This window comes from Grammomys surdaster, unplaced genomic scaffold (genome assembly GCF_004785775.1).
Source record: "Grammomys surdaster isolate TR1022 unplaced genomic scaffold, NIH_TR_1.0 125450, whole genome shotgun sequence".
In the NCBI taxonomy this organism is placed as follows: domain Eukaryota; kingdom Metazoa; phylum Chordata; class Mammalia; order Rodentia; family Muridae; genus Grammomys; species Grammomys surdaster.
This window is the reverse complement of record NW_021620314.1, coordinates 24,542-37,986: the sequence shown is the minus strand read 5'-3', so window position 1 is coordinate 37,986 and position 13,445 is coordinate 24,542. Positions and strand designations below refer to the sequence as shown.

General features: G+C 38.8%; 1 protein-coding gene across 2 annotated transcripts; it reads left to right on the top strand.

The window, feature by feature from the left end:
- Positions 1-1,379: 1,379 nt before the first annotated feature.
- LOC114637936 (disintegrin and metalloproteinase domain-containing protein 26A-like) lies at positions 1,380-12,636 on the top strand. 2 transcript variants are annotated; one of them, XM_028786257.1, is made up of 3 exons: positions 1,413-3,466; positions 10,681-10,711; positions 12,628-12,636. In XM_028786257.1, the coding sequence occupies exons 1-3, from the start codon at positions 1,413-1,415 to the stop codon at positions 12,634-12,636; spliced, it is 2,094 nt and encodes a 697-aa protein (XP_028642090.1). The 2 variants fall into 2 exon arrangements, with proteins under 2 accessions (XP_028642091.1, XP_028642090.1); XM_028786258.1 differs by lacking the exons at positions 10,681-10,711; positions 12,628-12,636 and having other exon boundaries at positions 1,380-3,572.
- The last annotated feature ends 809 nt before the right edge of the window (positions 12,637-13,445 follow it).

Here is a 13,445-nt window from a genome sequence, read left to right as displayed (position 1 = left end):
TAGTCTCAGTACAGAGGGAGCTTGGCCCATCCTGAGTCACGGCCTTCTTTAGTTTTTAAGATCTTGGGGTTCCCAAGGGTACCAGGCGGTTCACTGATTACTTCCAGGGTTGACATTCACTGGGTAAAACCTGGTCATGTACTGGGTGCCAAGCCCCTCATTATTGTAAGGCTCAGAGGTCCCTTCAGAGGTCTGAGAAGGGTTGTTAGAGGGGTCTTGGGAGGCCAGTTTTATCGCCTGCTTGGAGGCCAGCCAAGGGCCATTGCCAAAGTGGTCCAAAAAGGGATAAAGAGGTTCTTTTGGTGATGACCCACAAGGACTATGTTTTGGTTTCACTATTGGTTCAGATGCCTCTTCAGCAGAAGGAGGCTCCTTGGCCTTTTCCTTGTTTTCAACCAGTATGGAAAGTAGTTCTTCCGACCTACAATGGTAGGGAGTGCCCCCAGGGTTAAGGTTGACTGGATAGAAGTGAGTGGTTACTCTTGAGTTAGGACCTCCTATGGAATAAGGCAGAGTAACAGAGGGCACAGAAGGAGGAGGAGCATGGAATGGATTAGTTGGAGAATTGGGAGAAGGATATCAGAGTTAGATGTAGACTGTCCCATATCTTATGGGAGTACACTCACCTGCAGACAGACTGGCCCATCAGTATTCATGTATCAAGAGGATGGGAGAGAAGTTCCTCACAGGGGGCACCAGTCTGTCTGTCAGCTGCTTGCCAGCAGGTCCAGGCAAAAGGAGAGCATTCCCAATCCTACCACCTCTCTCTGGGGCTGAGCCAAATGGTGAGTGTCAGTGTCCCAAAAGAAACACACAGGGCCAGGAGTCTTGTTGAAGCAGGAGCTCAACTTCATTGCTTTATCCTCTCACATATATAAACTCCAAATTTAGGGACAGGGATTTTTGGTGGAGTGAGATGACATAGGAAGCAGGGAAGGGTAACAGAGAGTATGGGGTGAATGACAAGGACAAGGGCAAAGCTCTACATTAGCAATGGAGGGGCAGAGACAGGGACAAACAGGTCTTGCTGAGTCACCTGGATACGGAAGTGAGTGAAATAGGTATCAAAACTCTAGCCAGGCTTAGGGTCTCCCACATGGCCACAGAAATTCGAGCCAGGCTCGGGTTTGTCCATAAGGCTGAAACCAGGGACTAAATGGGGCCCAACAGGCTGCAGTTATATGATCAAATTTACCTTGACCATGATTTACCAATTGCTGTGTTTGCCCTTATTTACCTGTTTCTTGTAGTCCTGCTGCTCTTAGGACCCAATTCTGTCAGAAGACATGCCATTAAAGGACAGAGCTGACTCCAAAAACTGAGGAATAAGAGAGCAAGGACTTTCCAAGATCTTCCGTTGTCTCTAATAGGATATAGTGACTGTGGATAAGGTCCTGGTCCATGAAAGGAAGATGTACATTAAGATGTACCTGTGGAAGATGTTCTTCTTCTCTGCATGGTCACCAACTGGACATGCTAAGTACAGTAGCCTTCCAGAAGTAGTGATACCCTTGAGGGTCAATGTCTCTAGCAGGAATAATATTTCACGAGCTTGGCTGTCCTATAGTCTGCACATTCGTGGGCAGAGACACATAATCACTATGAAACCAAAGAAAAACTTGATATCCAGAAACTTCTTATTACTCACTTATAGTGACCAAGGTGATCCACTTGAAGAACAGCCTTTTGTGCAGAATGACTGCTACTACCATGGCTATGTGGATGAAGACCCAGAATCCTTGGTCATTGTTCACACCTGTTTTGGGAGTTTGCAAGGCATACTAGACATAAATGGCACAACTTATGAAATCATGCCCAAGAGCTCAACTTCAACATTTGAACATCTGGCTTACGAACTAGACAGTGAGGAGTCAGAATCAATTCCCATGAGATGCGGGTTAACTGAAGATGAAATAGCAAGACAAATGAAGCTTCAAGAAAGAGTTGCCTCAACACTTTTGCAAATCCCATATGAAAATTGGTGGACCCACCATAGGTTTATTGATTATTTTGTTGTAATAGACCATAAACGTTATGTTTATAGAAACAACAATACCACAACTTGTCTTCAAGATATGTTGCAAATAGTCAATGGAATAAATGGTTATTATCTTCAAATAAGTATGGATGTGGTTTTAACCAAACTTGAAGTGTGGACTGAACAAAATCATATCAATGTAGAACAAAGTATATCTAATGTTCTACGTGATTTCTCCGATTGGAAGCGAGCCTCAGTTGGCAATGAAATTAGATATGATGTTATACACCTTTTTGCCAGACATGGTTATGGTATATCTTTAGGGTTAGCTTATGTAGCTACTGTTTGTTTAACTCTTAATTGTGCAGTTATCAGTTTTGTGTCTGATGACATGTTAGACATCGCATTCGTTGTAGCACATGAGATGGGTCATAACTTGGGTTTGATACATGATGTAAAGGATTGTTATTGTGGGAGAAAAACCTGCCTAATGGCTGCCTATAAATCAAATTCCCCCAAATTCAGCAACTGTAGTTTCGAATATCTATATTCATTTCTTTTTCCAAGAACTTGCTTATACGATACACCAGAAACACTAGAAACACTAGTAACAACAAACCTGACTGAATGTGGGAATAACTTAGTTGAGGAAGGAGAGCAGTGTGATTGTGGGAGCTCTGAATCCTGTTCAAAAGATCCATGCTGTAGCGAGGACTGTGTTCTCAAACCTGGTGCCCAATGTGCTTCTGGGCTTTGTTGCCAACATTGCCAGTTCCTTCAAACAGGCTCAGTGTGTAGAAAAGAGAAAAATGAGTGTGACCTTCCAGAGTGGTGCAATGGAACTTCAGCTGAGTGTCCAACAGATGTGTATAAAGAAGTCGGAAGCCCTTGCAGTGGCGGTGGTTATTGCTATAAGATGGAGTGTCATCAACATGATGAACAGTGTCGGAAGATTTTTGGCAATGGAAGTCGAAGTGCAAGTGGAATTTGCTACATGGAAATGAACAAACGGGGTGACCGCTTTGGTAACTGTGGTATTGATGCCCATAAATACATAGGATGCAAACTAGCTAATGTACACTGTGGGCGAATTCAGTGTGAGAATGTGACAGTACTTCCCCAAAGGAGAAACCATGAAACATTGCATTCCACTCACTTCAGTAATATCACCTGTTGGACTATAGACTATCATTTTGGAATAACCTTAGATGACATTGGAGCAGTGAACGATGGCACAGTTTGTGGTCCACAGCATTTATGTATTGACAGAAAGTGTGTACACCAGTCCATTCTGTCAAGTAACTGTTCAACAATCGTTTGCCATATGCATGGAGTCTGCAACAATAAACAGCACTGCCATTGTGACCTCACATGGGAACCCCCAGACTGTCAACTACATGGCCATGGAGGTAGTATAGACAGTGGGCCAGCTCCTGTGCCTTTATCTCCTTCCAATTGGAGTATGTACTTCATAGCTTTTTTACTTATGTGTGTGCTTGGCTTAATTTCTTTGTATGTCCTATTTAAATTAAGGATATTACCTCTAAAAAAAGTGGTGCCAAACACAGAATCTGGTGATAGACACCTTACCTGAATAACAGAATTTAAGGTCTATAGACTTGCAAAACCTGAAGAAGATACCACACATTGAAATAATTAAATAAAAAAAATTTAAATTATACTATAAAACTTCCTTCATGTATTTCTATAGATTTTTAACATGTTTCTTTTTCTGTCTCTCTGTCTTACTCTCTCTCTCTCTCTCTCTCTCTCTCTCTCTCTCTCTGTTTGTGTGTGTGTGTGTGTGTGTTTGTGTGTATGTGTGTGTGTTTGTGTGTGTGTATGTGTGTTTGTTATCCCAGGCAAGAAGTTCTGAATACTAGACTTTATTTTAGAACCAAAAGCATTCCCCAACAAGTAAAAGGTAATCCTACACATTCATACTTTCCTTTATTCAATTTTTTACCTGATAATAATAGAATTGTGGTCATAAATATGTGTCCAACCCATGGGCCTCTGTATGTGTTTCTTTGCATTTGGTGTCTCTCAGCTTGAAAACCCTTCCCACCTTTTATTCTGCTTTGTCATAAAAAGAGAGAGAGCCTTCAATCCTATTTCCTCATGGCAATTCCTGTCTACTAAAATTTGGTTCTAGAAGAGCCAGGGTGAGTTTGGGAACCTGAGAGAACTATATGAGGTTTCTGTTTGGTTGCTGTAGTCTTACCTCTTTAAATGGTTCTCAGTCATTCAAGATTCCTCTGAGGAGAGTTTTCTGTTTAGGTCTGTAGTCCAATTTTTTAATTGGGTTATCTGGACTTTTTGTGTCTTAACTTCTTGAGTTCCTTATGTGTTTTGGAGTTTAACCCTCTGTCTCCTGTAGTGAAGATATTTTCCAAATCTGTAGACTCTCATTTGGTCATATTGATAGTGTCATTAGACTTACAGAAGCTTTTCAGTTTCATGAGGTCCCATTTATTTATTATTTGGTCTTTTTAAAAATTAGATTTCTTTATTTATTTCCTTTACAACCCACTATCAGCCCTGCTCCCCTGTCATTGCCCCCCTCGAGCAAGTAATCCTCCAAATATGCCTTCCCCTTCTGTTTTTGTTGTTGTTGTTGTTTCTGTTTTTGTTTTTTTCCCCCAGTGGTCCTATTTTATTTCATTTTCATTGGGAATTTATTTTATTTAAATCATTAGGGACAGCATTCTTTTTTTAAATGTTAATCAAAGGCTTCGGAAGTTTGGTAATGCTCAATAATGAGATGCCCATACAATCAGAAGTGTAACCCAATACCCAACCTAGATATACCAACTACCTTTGACTGGAGGAGACATGCGAACATCCACCTCCATGTTCCTCTGTTTCTCTGTCTCTCTCTGTCTCTCTCTCTCTGTCTCTCTGTCTCTCTGTCTCTCTCTGTCTCTCTCTCTCTCTCTCTCTCTCTCTCTCTCTCTCTCTCTCTCTCTCTCATCTCCTAAATCCTTCTCTCCTCCTCCTCTTCTCCTTACTTCTCCCACCTTAGCTCTTCCTACATATCACCCTTCCTGTTAAAATAAAATTTTCTCTCAAAATACAATTAGAGCATAACTATACCAGTTTGTATCATCTGACAGACCTAGTGTTGCAGAATTATTAAGGGCTGATTACTCTGTCTTGGCAGATATAATCAGTCGACTATTCCACAAGTGCGTCCTTTTCTGGACAGTAATTTGTCTGTAGAAGAAAAGAGGCAATTCTTGTCTAGTGGCTATCTCACCACAACTGAAGTACTCCATAGATGCTCAATTTGTTCTTAGAATCCAAGACAGGAAGCTGTCAGGAGCATACAGGTCTCTAATCAAAATGAACATTAATATAGAAATGTTTGTAGTGTCAATTCTGTGGACTTCTGACATTTTGAAAATCAACTATCCATGTAAGGCAATCTGAACTGTTGTCTGTTAACTCCTCTCAGCTATTTCTAAATAAAATATAGAAAACACCCTAACAATAAACTTAGAGCCATGCATTTGCTCTAGGCCCTTAACTCACAGGCAAACCATCTCAAATCAGTTAAAAAAGTTAAAGAAGGACTGGGTCTAAGCCTTGTATTCCCAAATGTGTTATATAGGCACAATGCCTATGAGAGTAACAATATTAATATCACTTCTATATCAATAAGAAACTTGTACCAATGAAAACCTTAAATTTGAAATCAAAGTAAATTTTGAACCCTTTAAGAAAGTATGAATTCAGCTTAATAACAGTTATACAGATTTCTACCAATAAGTTATGGCTGTGAAATAAATCCTAGCTATTCCTCTCTGTTCCAACAAAACCACTACTTTTCCCTAGAAAGATAGCCCAATTTTAACCATCTTAGTCCCCAAGCCCAGGGAATAGCAGTGCCAACTCTTCATTAACTTCTTCAAGCTGATTACTGGTGTTGAGATATTAGAAGAGGGGTAGGGGGAAGAATAAATTGATAAGCCTCTGATGTCTGTGTCTTCATTGCATCCAGCTGAAATTTCAGGACATCAGAGGTTCGAACAGGTCTGCTCAGCTTGCTTGATGAGTAGATACACCAAGGCTATGTATTCTGCAATATACAATTCTCAAAACAAATTTTAGTATCAAGATAATTTTTTGTTTGAATTCTGGGATCTAGTCTTCTGGCGGCCTGCCTCTGTCATGTCTAATCCATATAATTCTGGGAGTTTCTGTGAGGGTGTGCTCCCACCATCCTTCCATCCCCGCCTTCCTGCTCTTAAATTCTCCAACACTAGGGAATCCAAACTTTCAGGCACAAAGGCCCTCCACTTCCACTGATGCCTGACAAGGCCAACCTCAACTACCTATACAGGTGGAGCCATGAGTCCCTCCCTTTGTGTTCTTGGGATGGAGGTTTTAGAATGGTTACTCCAGCTTGTTTCTTAGGACCATTTGCTTGAAAAATTGTTTCCAACATTTTACTCTGAGGTAGTGTCTGTCTTTGTCACTGAGGTGGGTTTCCTGTATGCAGCAAACTGCTGGGTCCTGTTTGCTTATCCAGTCCATTAGCCTATATGTTTTTATTGGGGAATTGAGTCCATTGATGTCAAGAGATATTAAGAAACAGTGATTGTTGCTTCCTGATATTTTTGTTATTAGAGGTGGAATTATCTTTGTGTGGATATCTTCTTTTGGATTTGTTGGAAGAGGATTACTTTCTTGCTCTTTCTAGGGTATGATTTCCCTCCTTGTATTGGAGCTTTCCTGCTATTATCCTTTGTAATGCTGGGTTTGTGGGAAGATACTGTGTAAATTTGGTTTTGTCATGGAATATCTTGGTTTCTCCATCTATGGTAATTGAGAGTTTTGCTGGGTATAGTAGCCTGGGCTGGCATTTGTGTTCTCTTAGGATCTGTATGATATATGTTCAGGATCATCTCGCTTTTATAGTACCTGGTGAGAGGTCGGGTGTAATTCTGATAGCTCTGCCTTTATATGTTACTTGGCCTTTTTCCCTTACTGCATTTAATATTCTTTCTTTTTTGTCTGCATTTGATGTTTTGATTATTATGTGACAGGAGGTATTTCTTTTCTGGTCTAGTCTATTTGTCATTCTGTAGGCCTCTTGTATGTTTATGGGCATCTCATTCTTTGGTTAGGGAAGTTTTTGTCTATAATTTTGTTGAAGCTATTTATTGGCCCTTTAAGTTGGGAATCTTCACTCTCATCTATACCTATTATTTTTAGGTTTGGTCTTCTCATTGTGTCCTGGATTTGCTGGATGTTTTGGTTAAGAACTTTTTGCCTTTAGCATTTTCTTTGACAATTGTGTCAATATTTTCTATGGTATCTTCTGCACCTGAAATTCTCTCTTCTGTCTCTTGTATTCTGTTAGGAACGCTTGCATCTATGACTCCTCATTTTTTTCCTAGGTTTTCTATCTCTGAGGTAGTCTCCCTTTGTGATTTCCTTATTGTTTCTACTTCCATTTTTATGTCCTGGATGGTTTTGTTCAATTCCTTCACCTGTTTGGTTGTATTCTCTTGTAATTCTTTAAGGGATTTTTCTGTTTCCTCTTTAAGGGCTTCTACCTGTTTACCTGGGTTCTCCTCAAATTCTTTGAGAGTGGTGTTTATGTCCTTTGTAAAGTCCTCTGTCAACATCATTAGAAGTAATTTTAAATTGGAACCTTGCTTTCCTGGTTATATGGGGAATTTAGGACTTTCTAGTGTGAGAGAACTAAGTTTTAATGATGCAAAGTACCCTGGGTTACTGATGCTTATGTTCTTGTGCTTGCCTTTCTTCATCTAGATTTCCTTAGTGCCACCTTCCCTGTCTCTGACTGGTGCCTGTCTTTCCTATTATCTTGGATGTTTCAAAAGTGTGTGGGGTGGGTGTTACTACTGGGGTTAGAGCTGGAGCGCAAGATCTGCTCAGTGCTTAGGCCCAGAGAGGAAGGAACCAACGCTCCAGGCCAGGAGTGAATTCCTGGGTTCCAGTGGGTCCCAGTTACTCCCTGTTTGGGGCGGGTGTTGCTGTCTCATTACCTAAGATACTGTCGAGGCTACTGAGCTACTGAGAGGCCAGCTTCCTCTGGGTTTTGTGAGGTTGAGTGCAGAACTGCCACCGGGATCCCCCGGTCTGTTTTGAGAAGGGGAATTCCTACCCTGTGTGTCACTGTGGTACTAGGTACATCCCTTCCCACTGAGGCCAGAAATGGATGACCTTTTAGTGGTACAAGATCGACAGGCAGAGAGTTCCCTCAACAGCCTCGGGTACAGCACCTTCTCTGATTGTTTGGTGGAACTGTAATGCCTGAGACTCGTTTTGTTTCGGAAGTTGTCTCCTGCACTGATGAATTCCAGGCTATTCTCCATTAACTGTTCTATTAAATTTAGTGTATCCAGTTTTATGTTGAGGTCTTTGATCCACTTGGACTTTACTTTTGTCCTGTATGATAGATATGCATCCATTTGCATTCTTCTATACAGATAGCCAGATAGACCAAAAGCATTTGTTGAAGATGCTCTCCCTTTTCCATTGGCTGATTATGGCTTCCTTGTCAAAAATCAAGTGTCAATAGGTGAGTGGGTTGATTTCAGTGTGCTTAATTAAATTCCGTTGATCAACCTATCTGTTTTTTTGCAAAATCATGCAGCTTTTATAACTATTTCTCTGTAGTAAAGGTTGAAGATAGTGATGGGGATACCTCCACTAGATCTTTCATTGTTCAGTATTGTTTTAGCTATCCTGGGTTTGTTGGTGGTTTGTCTATAAATTTGAAAATAGATTTTTCACGATCTGTAAATTATTATACGAAATTTTGGTGAGAGTTTCATTAAATCTATAGATTTCTTTGGTAAGACAGCCATTTTCACACTATTTGTCAAACTGATCCATGCACATGGGAAGTCGTTGCATTTTCTCATATCTTCTCTCCAACTTCTTTCTACAGAGACTTGAAATTCTTGTCATACAGGTCTTTAACTTGATTGGTTAGAGTTACATCAAAGTATTTTATATTATTTGAGGCTCTTTTGAAGGGTTTTGTTTCTTTAACGTTTTCTTACAGGTTGTTTATCATTTGTAAAAAGAAGGCTACTGATTTTGTTGTCTTAATTTTCTATATAGCCACTTTGCTGAATGAGTTTATTGCCTACAATACTTCTCTAGTAGAATTTTAGGGATCATTTATGTATACGCTCATACATCATCTGCACATGACACTTTGACTTTCTTCATTTCCAATTTGTAACCCCTTCATCACCTTTTGTTGTCTTATTGCTCTTACTAGAATTTCAAGTCGTATAATGGACTGGGAGAGAGTGGACAACCTTGTCTTCTACCTGATTTCAGTGGAATTGCTTTAAGTTTCTTGTCATTTAACTTGATGTTAGCTACTGCCTTGCTGTATATTGCTTTTATTGTGATTTGGTAGGTGCCTTGTATCCCTTATCTTTCTAAGACGTTAAACATAAAGGGATGTTGGATTTTATCAAAGGCACTTTCAGCTTCTAATGAGATGATTGTGGTTTTTAATTTATTTTATTTTGTTTATTTGGTAGACTATATTGATATACTCTCATTCATTGAACCACCCCTTCATTCCGTGGTGAAGCCTACTTGACCATGGTGGATGATGTCTTTGAAGTGTTATTAGGTTAGGGTACAAGTATTTTGTTGAGTATTTTGCATCAATGTTTATAAGAGAAATCAATCTGAAGTACTCTTTTTTTTTTTGAGTCTTTGTGTGAATTAGATATCAGGATGAATGGGGCCTCATAAGTTGACTATTGCAATGTTCCTTCTGTTTCTATTTTGTAAAATAGTTTGAGGAGTATTGGTATTAGCTCTTCTTAAAGTGTCTGATAGAATTTGGTACTAAAATCATCTGGTCCTGGGCTTTATTGTTTAGGAGATTTTAAAGACTTTTTGTGTTTATTTCCTTAGGGGTTGTAGGACTTTTTAGATAGTTCTGCTATTGATTTAACTTTGGTAATTGGTATCTGTGTGTAGAATTGTAAATTTCATTTAAATTTTCCTATTTTGTGAAATACAGACTTTTGAAATAAGTCCTAATGACTCTTGAACTTCCTCTGTATACTTTGCTTTGTCTCCCTTTTAATTTCTACTTTTGTTAATTGGGTACAATCTTTCTGCCTTTCAGTTAGTTTCACAAAGATTTTGTCGACGTCGTTGATTTTCTCAAAGAACAAGCTTTTGGTTTTCTTAATTGTTTGTAATGTTCTCTTGGTTTCTGATTCTTTGACTTTAGCTCTAAGTTTAACTACATCTTCAGTCCTCTTGAGTGTGCTTGCTCCTTTTTACTTTTCTTTTTTTTCTAGAGCTTTCAGATATATATTTTAATTCATTAGTATGAGAATTCTCCAATATCTTTATAAATGTACTTAGTGCTATGATTATTGCTCTTAGCACTCCTTTCATTGTGTCCCATAAGTTTGGATATGTTGTGTTTTCATCATTTATTTCTTCCCTGCCCCCATGATTGTTATGTAGTGAGCAGTTCAGTTTCCATAAATATGTAGACTTTTATTGTTTCTCTTGTTGTTGAACTCCAGCTTTAATCCATGGTGATCTGATAGGATTCAAGGGGTTATTTCAATGGTACTTTATCTACTGATGCTTGCTTTGTGACTAATTATATGGTCAATTTTGGGAAAAGTTCGAGGAGCTGAGGATAAGGTATATTCTTTTGTGTTTGGATTAAGTGTTCTGTTGATATCTGTTAGGTCCATTGGAGTCATAACCTTTGTTAGATTCTTTATTTCTCTGTTTAGTTTCTGTTTCAATGATCTGTCCTTTAGTCAAAGTCAGCTGTTGAAGTCTCCCACTATTTATGTGAGTTTCAATGTGCAATTTAATCTTCATTAATATTTCTTTTAAAAATGTAGGTGCCCTTGATTTGGGATATAGATTTTCAGAATTGAGGTGTCCTTTTGGTCATTTTTTTCTTTGATCAATATAAAATATCCTTCCACATCTCTTTTGATTAATTTTGCTTCAAAGTCTATTTCAATAGATATTTCAGTGGCTACTCTAGCTTGCTTCTTGGCTTCATTGCTTAGAAAGCTTACTTCCACCTTTACTGTGAGGTAATGTCTATCTTTGCTGCTGAGATAGGTTTCCTTGTATAAAGCAGAAGTATACACATTCATTAAATACACATTCATTTGGTTAACCTGTGTATTTTTAATGGGGAAATGTGTCCATTGATGTACCCCAATGATTTAGGTATAATTTGTACTCATTTCATTTTATTTATTTTATTTGGGATTTTTAAATTTTTCTTCTATATTTCTTCATTAAATCAAAGTTGATAGAGCATCCATGACTTTGAGTAGTCATTGTCACTAGTTTTCTCTTGATATTTTTTTTTACCTATGCTTGTCAACAATATCAGATTTATATTTCTATACTATACTTGTATACTTGTATACAATTGTATACACTTGTATACACTTTTACACGTGTATATTCTTTAGGGAAAAGTCACATGGGCTGCAGTTAAGATCATTCCACTGTATTACATACAGAGAGGGAGACCCCAGTCACATTTGTTGATGGAAATTCCTGTCTACTATAATTTGCTCCTGGGAGAACCAGAGTGAGATTGTAAACTTGTAAACATGAGAGAACAGTTTGAGGTGTCTATCATGGTTGTTGTAATCTCAGGTCTCACCTGCATGGTAGCAGTAGCTCTCACTCTGCAGGTGGTTTTCACAGGTTTTAAAACTCCTCTCCATGAGTGGACTACTTTGTGACAATTGATGTAATAAGACATCAGGAGAAAAGCAAGCAGAAACTCAAAGGGGATATTTGCCTTACACTTTCTTATCACTATCATCAAAGTCAGTCAGGGCAGAAACTTAAACAGGGCAGGAATCTGGAGGCAGGACCTGATGCAAAAGACATTATTGATGGGCTGCCACTTACTGCCTTGTTCCTCCAGTTTCTTATAGAACCACAAATCAATACCCCAGAAGTAGGACCAACACCAATGGGATGGGCACTCCCCCATCAGTCACTAAATGAGAAAATGTTCTACAGGCTAGCCTACAGGTCCATATCTTTGGATATCTTCTCAGTTAAAGTTTCATCGTCTCTATAACTATAGGTTGTATCGGTTGTCAAAAAATGTAGCCAGAACAACACAGTCTCACCACCAAAGATTCAGTACAACTATGAAGCATCACAGCCAGACTTATGATGTCATGTGTCTGAGCCCTTTAATGGTTCCAGAAATTCTAGCACCAAAGCCTCCTACAACAAGAAATAGCTAAAATAACTCTCAACATCTATCCATAACTTTTCCTAACATAGAAAGCTACATATTATACGTTGCCCCCTTGCTAAATCGCACCTTGATGACCAAGAATACACAAACATAAGTCTAATGTAACAAGTCAATGTAATGAACAAGACAATCCAGGCTTTGAGAACAGAATTCAACTAAAAAAAATTAAAGAAGACACAAGCTGAAATGAGAGTAGACCTCAAAAATCCAATATGTCAACAACAAAGCTCAAGAAAAGTCCTACAGGTATAAAGAATCAAACAAAGAGAGAAATTAGATTTTAAAAGTAGAGGATGTAGACCAAATAAGCAAGAAACATAGCAATTTTAAATATCTGAATGGAACACACAAGAAATAGGAGATTACATGAAAAATAAAGATATCTGGACAAGCTAAGACTGTCTCAGAAGATCATAGGAGAAGGTCTTACTTGCCCTCCATACAACAAATTCTCTACTTTGTTTCACCTGTCCAGACAGTTGTTGAGCAGCATCTGAACATGATAAAAGGCAGGAAATGGAGTCCTGGAACCAGAGCTGGATGCCATGACAAACACACACACCCAGACACACACATTCACACACACACAAACAAACACACAAATACATTACATATACATACACCAATTGTATAGCCCTCCAAACCCAAGCTTTCTGTCCTGTTTATGTTCTTATCCCTGGTCTTCCCCCACTGAAACCTCACACTTCAGAACACACACTCATGCAGACTCAAGTCCCTGAAGGTTTCCTAAAATAGACCACATAGGATGACACAAAGAAAATAATTACAAACTGAAAGAGATCCGTTCACTCATTGTATCTGTGGATAAGTCTTTGTTCTGACCAATCAGAATTCTACTGACCTTTATTGTCGAGGTGCTTCACAGCCTCACTTTCCAGTTTCTTTAGCTTCCAGGAAGATCTTTTCATGGATATGCCAAGTAGTCACTGATGTAAGGAGAAATAAGGCTCAGGAAACTACTAAAAACACATCAATAGGCAGTGTTACACCAGAGCCTCTTCTTCATGACCTGTCTCTGAGTTCCTGTCTTCAGTTCCTAACTTACATCATGCATTAAGGTCTACAAGATGCAAAATAATGTGTACCCATTCCTCCCAAAGTTGGTTTTCATCATGTTTTATTACAGATAAGAGGGTCACCTATAACAATACTTGGTTA

Coding starts and splice junctions, on each gene's coding strand:
- LOC114637936 (XM_028786258.1), top strand. CDS start 1,413: ATGTACATTAAGATGTACCTGTGGAAGATGTTCTTCTTCTCTGCATGG.